Genomic DNA, 17315 nt, shown 5'->3' on the forward strand with positions numbered 1-17315 from the left:
TCCTCCAGGCTCTCCTGTCCTCCACCATCCCTTGGAGTCCACCCAAGCCCACTCCCACCGCCCCAGGGGCCCCATCCGGCCACCTCATCCTCTGCCGTCCCCTTCTCCTTTTGCCCTCAATCGTTCCCAGCATCATTAAAAGGTAGATTGGGACAAAGCCACGGTGAGCCCAAACGCCGCCTGCAATCGCAGCAGGGAGAGGAGGAAAGGTGACTTCAGCCAACCAGGATATCGGCTGGACAACCAAGGAGGCAAACAGCAACCCATAAAGACTCCGGTTGTCTGTAAGGTACATGAGGGTTTATTCACAAAACAAGCAGCTAGGATAGTTTGGCACGACAAGCGAAGGCACCCAGAAGAACTGATGAAAAAACGGTAAACTGGGAAAGCGCAAGACAAATACACAAAGTCCCCAGCAAACATTCGCAAGAGAACCGCATGACGGCGGCGCCGTCTCCTTGGCTCTTCTGCTCTCATGCAACCCAGGAAACTGGGTTCATCAGTTGTGGGTGGGGAAAGAAAGCCATGATTCTGACCGAGTCCCAGAAGATTAAGATCAAATGTGCCGTCACCTACAAGTTCAGTGAAAACAACAGTCTCTTTGAAGCGCCGGAAAGCTCGCACATTTGCTGTGGCGTTAAGCCTTTGTGGAACGCAGCTAACTTCATCAGAGGCACAGGAATTTTGGAGAAAGTTTCAGGTTAATACAGCCTAGCGGATGAGAAGAAGTGTAAACATTGAGGTCAGAGGGAAATTCAATGCAGAAAGTACTGACAGAGACTATCTGTCATTATTACACTCCATTATTTGATAGATTATCCTTCATTATTAAGGGTGACTTTCAAAGGACAAGGCAAATATTGTGTTTGTGGTGTGGACAAGCCACGTAACACATGTAGTGTGATTTTTAAAAGCCCTTTATCCTGATCCAAGCAACTGGTGGCAGAATTAAATCCTCTGATGAATGCTAGCTTGCTCGGTGACTGAATTTGGATGACACAAAGACTCATGCATTGAGAAGCCATGATTATTTAACCACGAACAACCCCTGGTTTGTCCCTGAGCTGGGAACCCTGGGCATTCACTGGGGTGTATCACGGTTCAAAACAACCCACAGTGAGCCCATGTCAATGCGACCATGGATCCAGATTTAGGTGGAACTTTAAAGGAACTGTTTCTTTACCCCAACGAAATGGAGTCAGCACCATGGATGGTCAGACCTCTGCTGGCAAGCAATTCAGGTAGAAAACAGCAGCCACATTTCCTCGTACTTCTGAAAGGGCCACCGGTCTCTTACTGAGGGTACATCAGTCCCGACTGTCACACGGCAATTGGCTAAAACCGGTTTCCAGCTGGCTCGCCTGCAAAAGAGTCCGACTGGGAAACAAGCGAGCCATTTGCTCACGATTACAACAAGGCTGTTCCGGTGAGTGCCAAGTCACAATGCCAAAACCGAGAAGTGAGGTCAGACAGGCCTGTAAGCAAAAGAGGCAGCTCTGATTTAAACCAAAAAGAACCCTGAGCAAGTTTCTAGTCCCTTTCACTTGGGGAGACGTGCAGAAAGGGTGAGCAGCCAGCTTACTCAGTGATTTACTGAACAATAAAACCAAGTTGAACCTATTCAGGCCTATTATTATTTCTGTTCTCCAATTTTCTACAGCTTCCTTAGGCCTTTTTGCTCTGAACTTTGGACTACCTGTTACCAGGAACTTTGCAGACAGACACAGACACATGCAGGTTCAAAAGGAAATCAATTTAGCATATCATTTCTGGGCTTCCCGCCTAAAATCTACAGAACTTTTTGCCTTCTCTGAGCTAAGAAGAAAGAACACACAAAGATCCACGGAGGATCGCTCCGGTGGCCCATCTCGGCCACCGTTCTGCTCCCATGGTCGCCGAACACTTGCTGCCAGAAAGCCCACAAAGAGGATGTAAACACAACAAATTCATCACCGTCTCCAAAGTAGGTGATCGGCACGTGAGGTCAAATTCCACTGCAGCAGCAAAGAAAACCCCGGCAGCCAACCTGCACGCACGGCAAAAGTGTCGCTTTCTCCCACACGGTGTGCTTAGGAAAGAAAACGACAGAGAGAGCATGGCCATCTCAGGGCTGATGTTTTGCAGCAAAACCCGTGGGTGTCGTAACATCCCAAGAGCAGCAAAGTTAATTGAAGGGGCAGTGCTGCCTCTTGGGGTTGAAATTTGGATTCCGGGCTGCTTGGTGGGAGGGGATCGCCCCCATTTTTCATGGTGCAAAGCACAGTGTCACGTTGGCAGTCAGAGAACTGCAAGGCAAGCGCCTGCTGATTGGCACGCTGAAATTGGGGAGAAATTATTCTGAGGCCCTTTATCACTTCTCCATCCAGCGAATAGCACTGGGGGTTGTGTCCCTCACCCCTCCCTGCACATCGGGAGTGGGCCTAAAATGCAGGCAGAACTTCTGCTTTGCACACAGAAGGTCCCGGATTCAACCCTGGCTCTCTTCAGGATCAGTAGCACAAAAGTCTATTGCATGTGCTGCGAAATCTCCTTCTGAAAAGACGCTCGTTGGAGAGACTCTGTCAGATGGAGAGACGGACAGCGAGGTTCCGATGCCATTTCATTCCCATTTCGACTGGCCTTGATTCACATGTTCCCATACAAAAATGTGTGTCTGCGAACACAAGTGCATACAGAAGTGTGCTTTTTGAGGTAAACCGGTTGGAAAACTCACACTGGGTGGGAAAAATGTTCAACATGATGTCTGCTTTTCCCTTCATACCAGTGAGTCAGAACGGACATGTGCATTAAATTGCAAGAAACTGATTCAGTCCAGAAACAGACGCATGGGTCCCCGTAACTTATCTAAGTGTCTCGTGAGACGCTGTAGAAACCTCCCCTTGCAAACGAGCATCAAAAGTCCGGGGGACCCAAAGCCACTCCTTCCATCAATGTATGGCTTCAGACGTGGTGGATCGTTCCACGAGGCCTCTCTTAAGGTCACAGAGGAAGATGTGAGCAGAGAAACTGCACAAGGTAATTCCCGGAAGGCAGTCCCTTCTCTGGCCGCAAGCTCAGGGTGAAACTGAGGCACATCTTGACCTAGGAGAGGGTGTGGATGCTGCCAGCCACTTTCTCCAACAACTCCGCTTGCTGGCAAAACATCAGGCCGGGGCCTCCACATCTGGACAACAGTGAGTGAAGTACAACAGCAAGGACTGCAAGGTGGGTGGATGCCCATTAACCTCCATCTCGGTTTTCTTCAGAAGTAGCGTGCTGGGGATATCCTCCAGGCGGCCAAAGGGACTTTGGATGGATGGAGAAGCCGAGCCCACCTTCAGTTCTCTTAGTTTGGGGGCATTCCTTGAGGTTCCTCCACCAGTGACACCGTCAAGGGGACTCAGTGGCACTGCGACAGGCCAGACGGGGGCTTCTGCTTATGTCCCGGTTGAACTCGCTGCCGCTTCTGGTTAACTCTGCCAACGCCCCGCAAGAGGCCCAGAGCGTCTCCAAGCAGTTCCTACTTGGGCAGCAGAAAGTAATCTGCGTTGGAAACATCGTAGGGGCTGTTCTGGTCCAGGACAGAGGGGCTGTCGGCAGAGGTCTCGCTGAAGGGTGAGGCTGGCGGGGAGAGCAGTGGGAAGGCACTCAAGGGCGGCTCGGGCCCCAGCGTGGCCAGGGAATAGGAGGGTGCAGAGCTGGGCTTCCCTCCTCTGGAATGAAGCAGACGCAGTTTCTTTCTGTACCTGGAAGGACAAAAATGCCACGCTCGGGATCAAGATCTTCCAGCAGCTGCCTTAAAGCAAGACTGGGGAGCCTCAGGTCTAGGGGCCCCTCCCCTGTCCTCAGGTGGCCCCTCCCCTTCCACGGGCGGCCACACCCCCTTCTTCCAACAACTGATCTTTGGGCGACTCCCTGGCCATTCCCCCTGAGTGCTTCGGGCTCATATCCGCTGCAGTTACCTCTGTTTTGGATTTCTGGCCCTGCCCCCTTTGCCCCCCATCAACATGGCCCCCAAGAGCTTCTCCAAAGTGGAATCTCTGCCCTGTACCGATTCCCCACCCCTGCTTTAAAGACCACGCCAGGGAGGGAGCAGAGGAGCTACAATGAGAGAGAAAAGCGTGGCAGAATGCGCAGAAGAGCTAAAGGGCACCGGCACAAAGGGAGAGAGAAGATCCGAAGCTGCCACGCCACCCTCCAGCTTACCTCCAAGGGGATCTGGTCCCAGACAGAAAAAGGGCTTTCTCCCCCCCGCCCTAAGCCCACCTGCTCGGGGCCTCGCCACTTTCCCCAAAGCCTTTTCAGACTCTGTATCAGACAGAGAGTTGGGAAGAGGCTGCCTAGGTTTCTCTTGGGTCCCCCATTCCGACTGTCCCATGCTCGCTCTCTCTCTCTCTCTCTCTCTCGTCTCCTTCCTCACCGGAAGAGGATGCCGACAGCCAGGGCGAGGGCCACGGTCACGCTGAGCGCCATGATGAGGAAGCTGTACAGAGGAACGGCCGCTGGAATGGAGAGAGCCAGACGGGGCGAGGGGTTAAACGTTAAAGGTGTGGCTAGAAGGGTCCCCAGTTCTTGCTTGACCGGGATAATCGCCTCTGCTGCCCTCCCATCTCCATCTCCTTGGGATGGGACCTTAAACATGCTCACCACACGACCCTATAATTTGAATTTAAAGATATTCACTGACAGGGCATTGAAAAAGAAAGGGCGAGCTGGGGACAGTGTGGTAATCGCAGCGATTCCTGCTTGAACCCCTCCTCAGTTACTTGATGGCCCTTCTATGAAACCATCACTGGAACATGGTGGCAGAAGTGGGATTTGAACCCGCAGGAGCTGGGGTGACCCGTTGACTCCACCACTGGAGAATCATGCTAGCTCGTTACACACCCCATCAGACCTCAGCTTGACGAGATCGTGCCTCCAGAGAAATGGGATTGCCAAGCAGCAACAGGATAAGGCAGGGGTGCCACGGCCCCGATCTGGCCCCAGTAGCCGCAGGCTCCCTAAGGTCGAAAGAGGTGTTGTGACTACAACGTCACCCATGTTTACCTGCTGGCTTGATCACCCTGCGGGGCACCTCAGAGGTCCTAGGGCTGCTGGTGCCGACAAAATAATCGTCAAAGGAAAACTGCGGGAGAGAGAGAGAGAGAGAGAGAGAGAGAGAACAGAACAGTCTGATGAATCTCTCTGGTTGGACAACCGTTCTGTCTCCTCTTGAATGAACGGAACGGCCAGCAAAGCGTCCGCTTTCTCTGCCTTGGAATGATTCTCCAGGACCCGAGGCAAAGCAGGGTTCTCCCTTGGGTGAATATAGACTTTGTTCACCCTGCTCTGTCATCTGCAGAGCGTCGAGGGGTCTCCTTCCCTTCTGCTGTCTATTCACGGAGTACACGGGGATTGTTTTCCCTAGCGTTTTGTTCCACTGACGCACATTAGCACACAAGCACATTGGTATGTTTGTGCACAGGTGTGCTAGCAGTCACGTGCTCATGTGCTAATGCACGTTGGCAGAAATCTCGCCCCAAAAGTGAAACACCTGCTAAGGGGAAAGGGAAGAGGAGGTTTGGCTAATGACCCTGAATCAGGGTGTTGAAACGCACCCCGTTTTTCACCTGTGGAAAGTTGGAGGAAAGTTTGAACACAACCAGAAAGGGCTTATGCTGCACTGCAGACATGGCAGAAAATAAATTCTTCCTTTTTGGTGAAATGAAAGCAGAGGGGAGGGCAAGGAATCGACACCCGGCAGAGAGAACATGCAATGCCCTGGGGCCGCCACTCAGAAGCCCCTGCTCACCTTGGTGACGTCTGAAGTGGGATCTGAAACGGGGTCAGTGGGCTCTGGAATGTGAAAAGGACAAAGGCAAGGCTGAATGGGGAACGGATCCAGGGCGATGGACCCGAAATCTCGGCGGGATCCCTGCCCCCGGCCGAGCCTCAGGGCTGCAAGGGGAGCGACCGACCTGTCCAGGGCACCCCAGTAATTTCCCGGCTCCATTCGCTCCAGCTGCCATGGTCGAACTCCTCCCGGGCCCGCACCTTGACGAAGTGACGGAGGCCTCTCAAGGCATCGGAGATGGTGTAGGAAGTGATTCCGTGCGGAAGGAGGACCTGTCGCCCGGGGAAGGGAGGCGGGTTACGCACGGGTGTGCAGTGCGTAACCCGCCCAGGTGCAGAGACCAGGGAAACAAGATGCCGTGGGGCCACCTGAGCACCCAGGTGGGCCGAAAAGGCCAGGGGACAAACGGGGAGACAGCTGGCCATAAAAGGGCATGCGCCCTCCAACCTCAGCCCTGTGGCTGTGCAGGGCACCTGCTGGGGAACATGGGCCGGAGGAAGCTGTCGCCCTCATGGCCCGCTTGTGGGTCTCTGGGCGTCAGCTGGCCGCTGGGTGAACAGAAAGCTGGGCCAGATGGACTGTGGCCTCATCCACTCCTGATGTTCCTGCGGCAGTTGCCAGCGGTCAATGCGCCAGGCTGCAGGGCGCAAGTCAAGGGACCAGGGCAGCAGGACCCGAGGCGGGCGAGGTTCACACGCTGTTCGGGACCCGGGAGCTGCATCTGAGGTGGAGCTGCAGTCAACGAGGCTGAAGTCGAGAGGCAGGAGTGCGTATCAGAGCAAGGATAGGAAGGGGAGCAAGCCAGACGCCGAGAACCGGGAATTAAAACCGAATGGGGAGCAGGTAGCTGAGACGGGGCAACCAGGTGAGGTGCAGGAGAGGGAGAAGCCAGACGAGGCAGTGGGGCAGTCAGGCAAGGTGGCAGGGACAGGAGGCGAGGGTCCGGCGAGAAGTGGGGCTGGAAGAGCGGCATTTCCAAGGCAGCTGCCGGGGGGAAGAGCTCAGGTCTCCCCGCAGGAGGCTGAGCACTCCAGCAGGGCCTGGACGGATCCTACAACTACGAGGGCAGCTGTTCTGGTTCCAGCCCCACAAGGAGCTCCAGAGGGGTCCAAGTCCTGACCCAGGGCCGGGCAGAAGCTAGAGGTGCAACCTCGCAGGACATCAGCTCCCATGAGCCCTGCTCTTGGGTGATGCTGGCTGAGGGGAATGGGAGTTGGAGTCCAACAACCTCTGGAGGGCCTCAGTTTCTCTTCTGTGGCCGAGGCGAGTCACACTCTGCTTTGGAAGCCGGATCCCAAGCCAGGTGGATGGATCATGCCATCCAGGAGGTAGAAGCCCAGGCAGTGTGACCGGCACTCGGGAACTCCGGGAGCCCAAGCCAGAAACATCTGGAGAATGCCTTTCTGCCCTCCCTCGGGGCCTGGGAGCCTCCAGATGTTTGGGGCCAGCATGTCCATGAGCACTGGCTGGGGCTGAGAGAGAGCGGTTCAAGCCAGACCTCAGAGTACGTGTGCGAGTTCTCTGCCCGGTAGCGTAGCTGGAACTGAAGACGGTAGAAGGTCGAGCCCCAGGACGGCGGATCGCGCCAAGTCACGTGCAGTCTGCGGGGGGCCTTCTCCATGGCACCGACCACCATGTCCGCTGGGGGGTCTGGCTTCACTGCAAGGGGTGGGAGGGAAGGGAGAGGATCCACCAGAAAGGTTTGCAGGCAAGAGAAAAGAGCACAGCATCCATTTCCCACTGGGACAAGCGGGACGCCCAGAGGACTAGAAGCACGTGACGACCTCTGAGGAGGGTGGGCCTGTGTTCCCAGTCAATGGTCCTGCAGGAACAGCCTCCGTGGGATCTCCCACCCAGGCTGAGGCATTAATTAAATCACAGGGTTAATTTGTACAAAAAGGCACACCTGCTATTTCCGGGGGAAGGGCTCACCCAAGCCTACAGAGAGGAAATTGCAATGCAGAAGCTCTTCCAGCCCACAGGCTTAACTCCATTTGGGAGAAACCCACATGGGGCGCACCCCCGTGGGGGGCGGGGCCAAAGGCAGAAGGGCGGGGCCACAACCAGAACTGACGCCCCTGAACTGGCAGCTCAGAGTTTTGCAATCTGCCTTCGGGGAGGGTTCGTGGGCCTTCCAGCAAGAGGAGAGGAGCCCATGCAAAACCTGGCGACGCAGGAGGAAGTGGGGCTTGGGGCAACGGCTGTGGCCATCCACACCCCCGGCAGGGGGGCCCATACCCAGGAAGGGCCAAATTTGGATTAAATATTCAGAAAATAACATGAAGACTTTGCAATGCCAGGATCTGGAGGCGTGTGGCAGGTGCAGAGAAATCGACTGTCTGTGCCCAGCAGCTCGACCAACACGACACCCACCAGGTGTGTATGCAGGGACTCACAATGGTTACGTACACAGAGTGTCGGCCCTTAGGAATTTCTCCTTGCTCACAGCACCCGCCAAGTTGGCCACGCATGCAAACACCAAGATGTCGTCTTCGTTGTTCACGGACGTGAGGCGGCAAAAAAATTTCTGGGACTTCTTGTAATAGCGGCACTGTTCTTCGGAGTAGTTTTCCCCTCTGAAACTATCAGGGCAGAGCAGGAGAAAGAGAAAGACGCACGTATAAGCACTTGCCAGAATTAACTGAAGCAGGCAAGTGGGAAAGAGCCCTCCCAGAAGCCTTTGCAGCACATGAAAAGGGTGCCACGTGCAAAAGGGCCGGACTGGGACCCAGGAAACCCGGGTTTGAGTCTCCGCTCGGAGACTTTGAGGAGGAGAATGAGGTAAGCCGCTTAGGGTTCATAAGAAAAAAAGCGGGATATAAATCTGATAAATAAATCAATAAATAAACAGTGAGTGCGGACTCACTTGGTGCCATTTGTCCTTCTAGCCCAGGGTTGCTTATTCAACTCTTGGCATCCTGCCCGAGGAAGAACAGCAGCTTAGCTCTTAAGGGTCCAACTTCCTGGAACCTCGCTTTTGAATATGTTTCCAAAGCAAGGGGACGCCTCACAGTCTCAGGATCGTGTGAGCTGCTTTTGATCCGAATCTGAACCCCAGCTGAGGTTCCCCGTGAACAGCAAAGCAGCTTCGGCCGCTATCTAGCGATCCGTCTGCTGAGATCTTTCGCCTGCATCCGTGCGTCAAGACTGACCAGCAAGGAATCCAGTTGTATTGAGGCAATCAGCCCCGCTTCGTGTGGAATCGCCGTGACGGAGCCACGGTTTACCATCCTGCCTCTCCGGATGGTTCGGGCATGGCCTGCTAGGGCTGGACCCCCAAACCTTTCAGTTGGAGCCCCTCACTAGTAAAGCACCATCCTTAAGTCTTATAAGAAATTCCCCTTGGAGCAACATTTCTGTGTGCTTCCCAACACGGCTAGAAAAAACACAGTCCATTCTCTGATCCAGTGTCTCCTATAAAAGGACTCACCCCAACCCCCCCAAAAATCCCCCGAATTTAATAACAAGGAAGAAAATTGCAGCCCCAGCTGAGCTTGCATCTTGTTTTTTTACTTAGACAAGGACAATCACGCTACTCTCTGAAAATCTGCATTTCTGAATTTGCATTGGCAGCCAGGAAACAGATTCAAATCTGTGGCCAGCATTTGCATGCCTTCATGTTTGTAACGGCACAAAAGAAAAGAACGATCAGCTTCTCCTCCACAGCTCCCCAAACTGGAGTCCCCCGGTGTGTCAGCCAGCGACCAGATTCTGCTTCGATGCCACGTGTGACGCCCATCACTCACCCTGTTTGCACCCACAGCCTGGCCTTGGTGCGCGGCGACACCGGCCGCGAGGCGTTCCACTCACACAAAATGTACTTAGCCAAGCTCCTCTGGTGGCAGATGAAATCTGGCACTTCAGGAGGCTCTGGAAGCAGAGAAAGGCCTGTCAGCACACGGGCAGGGCGCTCTGCACAGGCTCAGAGGCACCCATGCCCAAGCCCAAGAGGGCCCAGGCATCAGGAAAGGGAAGACGTGATATCAAAGGTCGGCTGAGATTTGGTGGAACCTATTTGCAGGTTGCTTCCCGCTCCTATTCAGAGCTGAGGTGTACTTTCTTTCTTTTTTTAAAATAAGTTGTATTTGAAATTATAATCCTAAAAAAACAAAAAAACAAAAAATACACTACAAACAACATCCATCCTAACAAGAAAAAAAAAACTACAAGCAATATTCATCATCAAAAACATCGAGTCCGCGAGTTCAGCCCCCACACCCTTCGTTTTCCATTTATGATAACTTAAAAACATATTTAGATCTATGTGAAGTCCCGTTTCTCTAGCCAATAATAAAAAGATTCCCAAGTTTGATAGAAGTAGCTGAGGTGTACTTTTGACACCTCCGGGGAACCCAACACTGCAGGCAGCCTTCCTCCATCCGATCTGTATCAATAAACCCATTCTAGCCACATCCTTCTGCGAGAAGAAGGACTTCCGGGAAGCAAAGGGGGCTGAATTGCCCATTCCAGACCAGGCCTGCCCAAAATACTTTGCATGAAAGCGGCACGGATGGCTGCCAGGAAATCGCTTAGCCCCAGAGACCCTCAGGATGGCAGGGGTACCAGGCAGTGCACCAGGGCAGCGGGCCTCGGCTCTCTGCCCATCAAAGTCCTGGTGCTTCATCCCGGCAGACTCTGGTTCTGTGATGCTCAGGCCTCACTCACCTTCTAGGATCAGATGATGGGAACAGAGGACACGGTCCCCGGCATGGCAGGAGTAGCGGCCGGAAAAGTTGTAGGGTACAGACAGCAGAGAAAGATTGGACTCGGGTACCACTTTCCCGGGAAAACTCAAGTTCTGCCCCTTGAATTTGCACTGCACGCTGGAGGCATTCCCCGGGCCCTTCTCCAGGCAGGGCAGGAAAATGTTTGCCCCCGGCCGGGCAACAATCATATCAGGTGATGGAGCTGCAAAGGAAGAAGGAAAGATGAGCGGGGCTGCCGGATTTCCCTCCCGTCTAGGTGGACTGGGAAGACCACGGGAGGTCCTGCTGGTTGGGATGCTGGGATTAGAAATTCACTCTTTATCTGATGCAAAAGCAAAACGGTGTTTGATCTTTGGATTAGAAATAACCCAGAAAAATAAGGCTTTCCTAGCACGTATTACCGAGACTTCAAAACATACCAACATGGCAAGCCAAGCTCTCCCACAGAGAGCTGTGAGATCAGACCGTGCCGTCCATCCACACAATGGCCAACTGGCTATCCCAAGCAAGGCAGGAGTGAAACCCTCTCTCCCATGTTCCCCAGCAACTGGTGCATACTAGAGGCAGCATATTCCCATGAGGACTAGTAGCCACAAATACCCTTCTATTCCAGGAGTTTGTCCCCTTTACAGCTGCTTGAATTGGTGTCCATCCTGCTGTGCTACAAAAGTGGATTCTCCAGTTTTTAACTCTGCACTGGAGCATCCATTTCGTGTCCCTTGCTTGCCTTCAGGCAGACCCACCCGAGGGTTCAGATCCATGTGGAAAGGTGACATTCCTCGAAAGTGCAGATGGGTGGGAATTTCCTTCACTTCACCTTTGGATGCAAACATCCCAGTTCCCGCTTGCAGTATTTGCACACGATCCGCAACACAGCTGCACCCGAAAACACACGCCCTTCCAAATGCTGCAGGAGAGGTTGTGAGTTTATGCAAAATGGAACGCACTGAAGAAAACTGTGCTTGAAATGCACGCGAGGGGAAAGGGAGCAGAAAATACTCTCGGGGGAGAAACGTATCACCAGCTGAAGAACAAAATGTGCCTCTTCAGGGGAAAGCAGCACCAAAAATGCACACGGTTTGCACAGGTTGCAAGAAACGAAATTAACAGATGGGGGGATGAACACCAAAGCGGAAACGTGGCAAAAAAGGGGCAAAAGATGGTCTATCCAGGTAACGGACTCGGCCGTAGCCTTTCAACGGCAGCTTCTTGAGACCACTCTCTGCACTTTGCTGCTGAGAGAGGTCAGGCGGTCGACTCTAAGCGGAAGGAACTTTTCAGAATTCCCTGCTCCGTTATCTTGTCAGTGCGAAGCGAAGGCAAAGCTTTCCTCTCAGGCATTTTTGAGTTGGCAAGTTAAATTTTATGACGTCATCATCACCACTGCATTTATATCCTGCCTTTTTTCCTCTTGTGAGGAACTGAAGGCAGTCTGCATAGTCCTTCTCGGCTCCCTTTTTATCCTCACAACAACCCTCTCAGGTAGGCCAGGCTGAGAGCGAGTCACCCAATAAGCTGCATGGCTGAGCTGGGACTTAAACCCAGATTCCCAGTCTAACTCTTGGACTAGCACACCACCCTGCCTTTTCATGGCTCTTTTATCTCTCTGATGTTCGTGTTGTTCTGTATTACAATTCTAATCTTTGAACATTCCTCATTCACCCAGAAAATGTTTATTATTGGACAGACATGAAACAGAGCAAATTAAATATAGCATAAGAATAATCTACTCCCTCAACTCTAGCCTGCCACATGACCAAAATATTTTATCCTGTAAAAACCGGCGGCCACCAATTTGCTCTGAGTGCAGAGGCCAGAAAACGACGATTCTCTCAGATAAATTGTTCCATCGCACTGTGAGGCTTTCCGGGCACTGGTGCAGGGGAACAGTGGCTTTCGCTGCAGCCTTCGTCCTGTCCCTTCCACCGTTGCTAGGAAAACCTTTCCCGGAGCCCAAGGTGGCCTTCTGTCAATATTTGTTGCAAGGGCAAAGTGGGAGAGGACGGACCACTTTGTCCGTCCAACTGGCCAGAGCTAATCAAGCCCCCCAGCTGGTTTATGATTCCAGCTGCAGCCACAAGCAGACAGCGCTGCAAAAGGAATTTCCACTTTTCTGGCTTCTGGAAAGTCCTCGAAAACAAAGTGATGTTATATTAGGTAATGTTTGTTTGGTTCTGCTTTCTCTTAAAGACGTTGTGCTGGATTTTAATTGCCGTCTCCAAGCCTTCACCTTCTGCACGTGGCTCCTTTGCGCTTTGGCTAAATCAGCGGCGCCATGTTGAGGACTGAGGCTTGCTTTGGTCAGTGTTGCCGATTTCTGGCCCGTGCAGAAGCCATTCTGCTGGCAAACAGCCCAGAAACCAGCCCAACGGAGCTCCAAACAGACGGACTACAGCAAGAACATCACGTCCTTCTGCAGCTGATGATGCTCCTTCCTTTAGTCAGCTGTGAAACTACAGCCAAGCAGCTCCATTGAGTAACTCCATACTCACGTGTTCTGAGAAACGCGGTGACGATAAGAGACAACTCTCTGGCAGTTGCGTAACTGTCTCTTTGGGAAGAACGGAGGCCAGGCTGGGGGTGGCGAGCGGCTCAGGGGAAGGCCATTTGTGGAGCTGAATGTCCCGACACACGAGCGAACAGACGTCGGCTCCCACATACACGCATGCGCAGGTAGACACACACAAAGCGGTCCCCCTTTGATGAAACTTGACCGGATGAACCGTCAACAGGTCTGAGCAAACAGCGGCCTCCTCAGCCGCCCGTTTGCCGTCTTGGTCTCTCGCCAAGGACAGCTGGTACCCAGCCAAGCAAGACTCACAGGCACCCGCTAATCCCCAGCACTGGGGGTGCCTGGCCCGGAGTATTTCAGTTCGATAATAAACCATGAATAACGATTCATACACCTGATGAAGTGGAGCCAGGGCCACAAAAACTTTGCCCCTGAAGGCAGACAACTGTTGGCCCTCCAAAATGTTGTGGGAATGCAGTTTCCATCACTCATTGCCATAAGCTTCACTGGCCAGCCTGATGGGAGTTGCAGTCCAAGAGTTCCTGCTTGCCTCCGGGTGCTTCACACCATGAGAAACATGCAAGCACCGTGTGTTGCTACACGAAGAATGGGCTTAATCCCCTTGGGACATTTTTACTGAAACCGAAAAGGGAACTCACTACACCCCAGTGAGCTCTTCTCGCACCCATCTCCCACGCAAGGGAAATGAAAAGCATGGGAACCATTTCCAGAAATATGAAGAATAAAGAGATAAGAAATAAGGTCCAGCCGCACCCAGGGAAAGATCAGGAGGCTGATCCTGCCAGGCAGAGCAATGCACCAGAAAAGCAGAGAAGTCACACAAGGCAAGCGTTTTTTTGCTCCTTGAACAGTGGCTTTCCCCAGAGAGCTGCCATCCAGATTTTGCTGGACTACAATCCCCATCATCTGCTGGGAGATGATGGGCACCTCAGTCAAACACCACTGGGGGGAGGGCGGGTGCCTGGCTGGGGAAGTCTGTCTGAAGGGGGAAGGGAGGGAAAGAAGCAGAAAGTCTGTTGGTTCTTAAGAGAACGCTAAGTTGCACTCTTTCGGCCCCCTAAGCCACTGGTTTCGAGGCTCGGGGTTCCATTTTTAAAACTTGAAATCAAAGAACAGGAAGAAGAAAGAAACTGATAGAAGCAGAGACTTCAGAGTTGACTTCCCTGGTCTGGGCTAACCGGCCAAACTCCAGCTGGCATCTCCCTGGCACATATTCCAGGTCAGGTAAAACCACACCTGAGTTTTGTGTGTCACGGACAGCTCACACGTGCATGAAATGCCGGAGGACAAGGCGGCTGCCCCAAGCACGCATCTCAGGCCAGCTCAAGAGGTGCGTGTGGAATTAAATTCCGCGCTGCATCCCAAGTGTGCGAGTGGAGCTAGTGCGTGCGGAGTGTTACACGGAGCTTTCCAGTGCACAAATGCTCTCGGGTGTAACGAAGAGGCGACATTTGCAAACGGGACAACCAGACAGAAACCCTGGAAGTTCACAACTCCGACCACTTCCTTCTCCGCCTCAGCTCTTCTCTAGACTCATTCACTCCGCTTCCCGTTAGATGCCAGGTGCAAACTTCTTCGTTCAAAGAAGCTTTTGGTGCATTTATTTAATTTATAATTGGTTATTGAGTATTAAGTATAAATTGAATGTAAGTTATTTAATTTATAATTGGTTATTGAGTATTTATCTAATTTTTGGATGTTGATTTATCGGTTCGGTTTATCAAGTTGTGTGTGGTTTTATAATTTTATTGTGCCATGGTTGTAATCTATGGATTTTGCTGCCCAGAGAAACCTCGAATTATTCGGGGTGGCATAGAAATGGAATGAGATAAATAAACACACTTCCAGCTCAGCCTTCCCCTCTGTTTCCACAGGGGTCACCAACCCGGAGAGCCTCCTCTGAGTGCCCTTCCCATCATGCTGGCCAGTGCTGATGGGAGCTGAAGTCCAAAACACACGGCTGCAAAGGCTGGTCCTTGGCTGAACCCTGACCCCAAGGCAGAGTTAGAAAGAAAGTGCACACGCTGCACATCCTAGAGACCAGATTTCAACCTTCCCTTTTCTTTTAACTGTGGACCTTCTAATTCTGATCATCGGGAGTAGAGGAACTCAGCCACCGGGGCCTCCAGCCACTTCTTCCGGGATCATTCGTCAGCCCTGACAGCCAGCCTGGATTTAGGTCTGCCTAGATTCCACATGTGCCAAGACTGGGTAGAAACAATTCCATATATGCCCGACCGCCCCTTGAGATCAGCAGGAGAGGCCCTTCTCCGGGAACCCTCCGTGAAGGAAATTAGGAGGGTAGGTACTCGGAGGAGGGCTTTCTCTGCAGTGGTGCCCAATCTATGGAATACGCTCCCCAGAGAGGTCCGCCTGGCGCCGTCGTTATTTGTTTTTTGGTGCCAGGCAAAGACCTTTTTATTCAAACGTTATTTTAATTGTTAATATTATTTATTTATTTTATTCTTTGGCCAGGGCGACTTAATTTATATTGTTTTATAGGATGTTATTTATTTATGTTTGTGAGCCGCCCCGAGGCTTCGGCGAATGGGGTGGCATGGAAGTTCCCCAAATAAATAAATAAATAAATAAATAAATAACCAACCCCAGCAGTGTGACAGCTTTTGTAATTCCAACTTTCAATCTTTTCAGGATTGAAGTTGGAATAACAAATAGGCAGGCATTAACTGCTGAGCTGCTGGGCTGGTTGATCGAAAGGTCGGCAGTTCGGATCCGCAGACAGGGTGAGCTCCCGTACTGTCCCAGCTTCTGCCAACTTTGCAGTTCGAAAGCATGCAAATGCAAGTAGATAAAAAGGAACCACTCGGTGGCAAGGTAACAGCGTTCCGTGCACCTCGGTGTTTAGTCATGCCGGCCACACGGCCACGGAGACTGTCTGCAGACAAACGCTGGCTCCCTTGGCCAGGAAACGGAGATGAGCACTGCCACCGAGAGACAGGCATGACTGGACTTTAATGTCATGGGGAAACCTTTACGTTTACCTTTTTATTTATTTATTTAAAGTTGTTGTATGCCGTCCCCTTGCTATATAGCCTCGGGACAGCTCACACAAATAAATAAATATAATAGAGATACAATTAAAACCCGGAAACTCCCTGGCTGCACAATTAAAACCTATAAATATTACACGTTAAAATATTGTTTGAATAAAAAGGTCTTAGCCTGGCGCCGAAAAACAATGATGACTTACAGATTATTAGCGGCCCCTGACGATGCAAATCTACATTTTTGAAATATATAGGACAAATATAAAATATTTTTCATTGGCATTCCCCACCCCCCAGGCTTCCCCTTCCAGAGAGAGAGAGAGAGAGATGCTGTCTTTTTCAAACTAATCAGAGAGAGTTGGCATGATAGCCCAGAAACCGCAGTTTTCCCCCTTTTATCTATTATAACTCTCTCCCTTCCAAAAACGGGGGCTTGGATTTCCCAAGCTTAATCCCAGAAACAGGAAGGGAACCTAGGAATCCTGATTCTAGTTGTTTCCTCCAGGGTTCCCTTCTGCATTCCTCATGCCTGGGACAGCCTAACCCCCAAGTATTTTCCTCCAAACCTGAGAGACCGTTTCGCTCAGCTAGCCAGCCCGCCAAAGACCACTCCGCACAAGAAGCCATTCTTGCTCAATGGGGATCCTCACAACAACCCTGCGAGGTAAGGCAGTGGGCTGAGAGGCAGTGACTGGCCCAGGAGCGCGCATGGGGCGCCGTGGCCGCTCCGGCTTTACAGGGCAGGTCTGCGTCTCACCTGTCGCCCGACACCAGTCCCACTCCGGTCCCCACCACCCTGCAGCCCTCCTGCGGCTCTGGACTACAGCTCCCAGGATTCCTGGGCATGGGGCGCCTGACTTGGGCAAACGAAGTGCCCAAGAGCCGGAGGGCACCCAGTCAGGGGAGGCTGCTGCAACCACTACGCCACACCGCTCCTGACTACTTGCCTAGTGCCCCCGCAGTCCTGGAGAAGCGAGGGCGCCCCTCGCAGCTGTGCGCCGCCCCCCAAAGCAGCCCCGGCCCGAGGGGCGCTTCGCAAGGTGCAGCGGGACCCGGGAGAGAGCGGGGGAAGCGCGCAGCCTCCGCGTCCCCAGCACGGAGCCCGCGCTGACTGCGCGGCGCTGCGCGGGGCGGGGCGGCGCGGGGGGCGCGCGGGCTCACCTGGGCGCGCGCACTGGGGCGCCGGGCCGTCGAGGCGCGCCGCCGCCAGCACCAGCACCAGCACCAGCCGGGCCCCCAGGGAGGCGCCGGCC

At 52.8% G+C, this 17315-nt stretch overlaps 1 protein-coding gene across 1 annotated transcript; it reads right to left on the minus strand.

Moving 5' to 3' along the window:
- Positions 1–278: 278 nt before the first annotated feature.
- IL6R (interleukin 6 receptor) lies at positions 279–12635 on the minus strand. Its single transcript, XM_044448740.1, has 9 exons — positions 10481–12635; positions 9562–9685; positions 8225–8397; positions 7314–7474; positions 5940–6087; positions 5774–5817; positions 5029–5107; positions 4400–4481; positions 279–3725 (listed from the first exon to the last, which is right to left on the minus strand). The coding sequence occupies exons 1-9, from the start codon at positions 10707–10709 to the stop codon at positions 3500–3502; spliced, it is 1266 nt and encodes a 421-aa protein (XP_044304675.1). The 5' UTR covers positions 10710–12635; the 3' UTR covers positions 279–3499.
- Positions 12636–17315: the final 4680 nt, after the last annotated feature.

Source organism: Varanus komodoensis, unplaced genomic scaffold, assembly GCF_004798865.1.
Source record: "Varanus komodoensis strain SLA01 unplaced genomic scaffold, ASM479886v1 scaffold55, whole genome shotgun sequence".
NCBI lineage: Eukaryota > Metazoa > Chordata > Lepidosauria > Squamata > Varanidae > Varanus > Varanus komodoensis.

Coding starts and splice junctions, on each gene's coding strand:
- IL6R (XM_044448740.1), bottom strand. CDS start 10,709: ATGATTGTTGCCCGGCCGGGGGCAAACATTTTCCTGCCCTGCCTGGAG. Junction 6,088..7,313: donor ACTCGCACACGTACTCTGAG/GTCTGGCTTGAA, acceptor CCCGGGCGACAG/GTCCTCCTTCCGCACGGAAT. Junction 3,726..4,399: donor GCTGTCGGCATCCTCTTCCG/GTGAGGAAGGAG, acceptor TTGTCCTTCCAG/GTACAGAAAGAAACTGCGTC.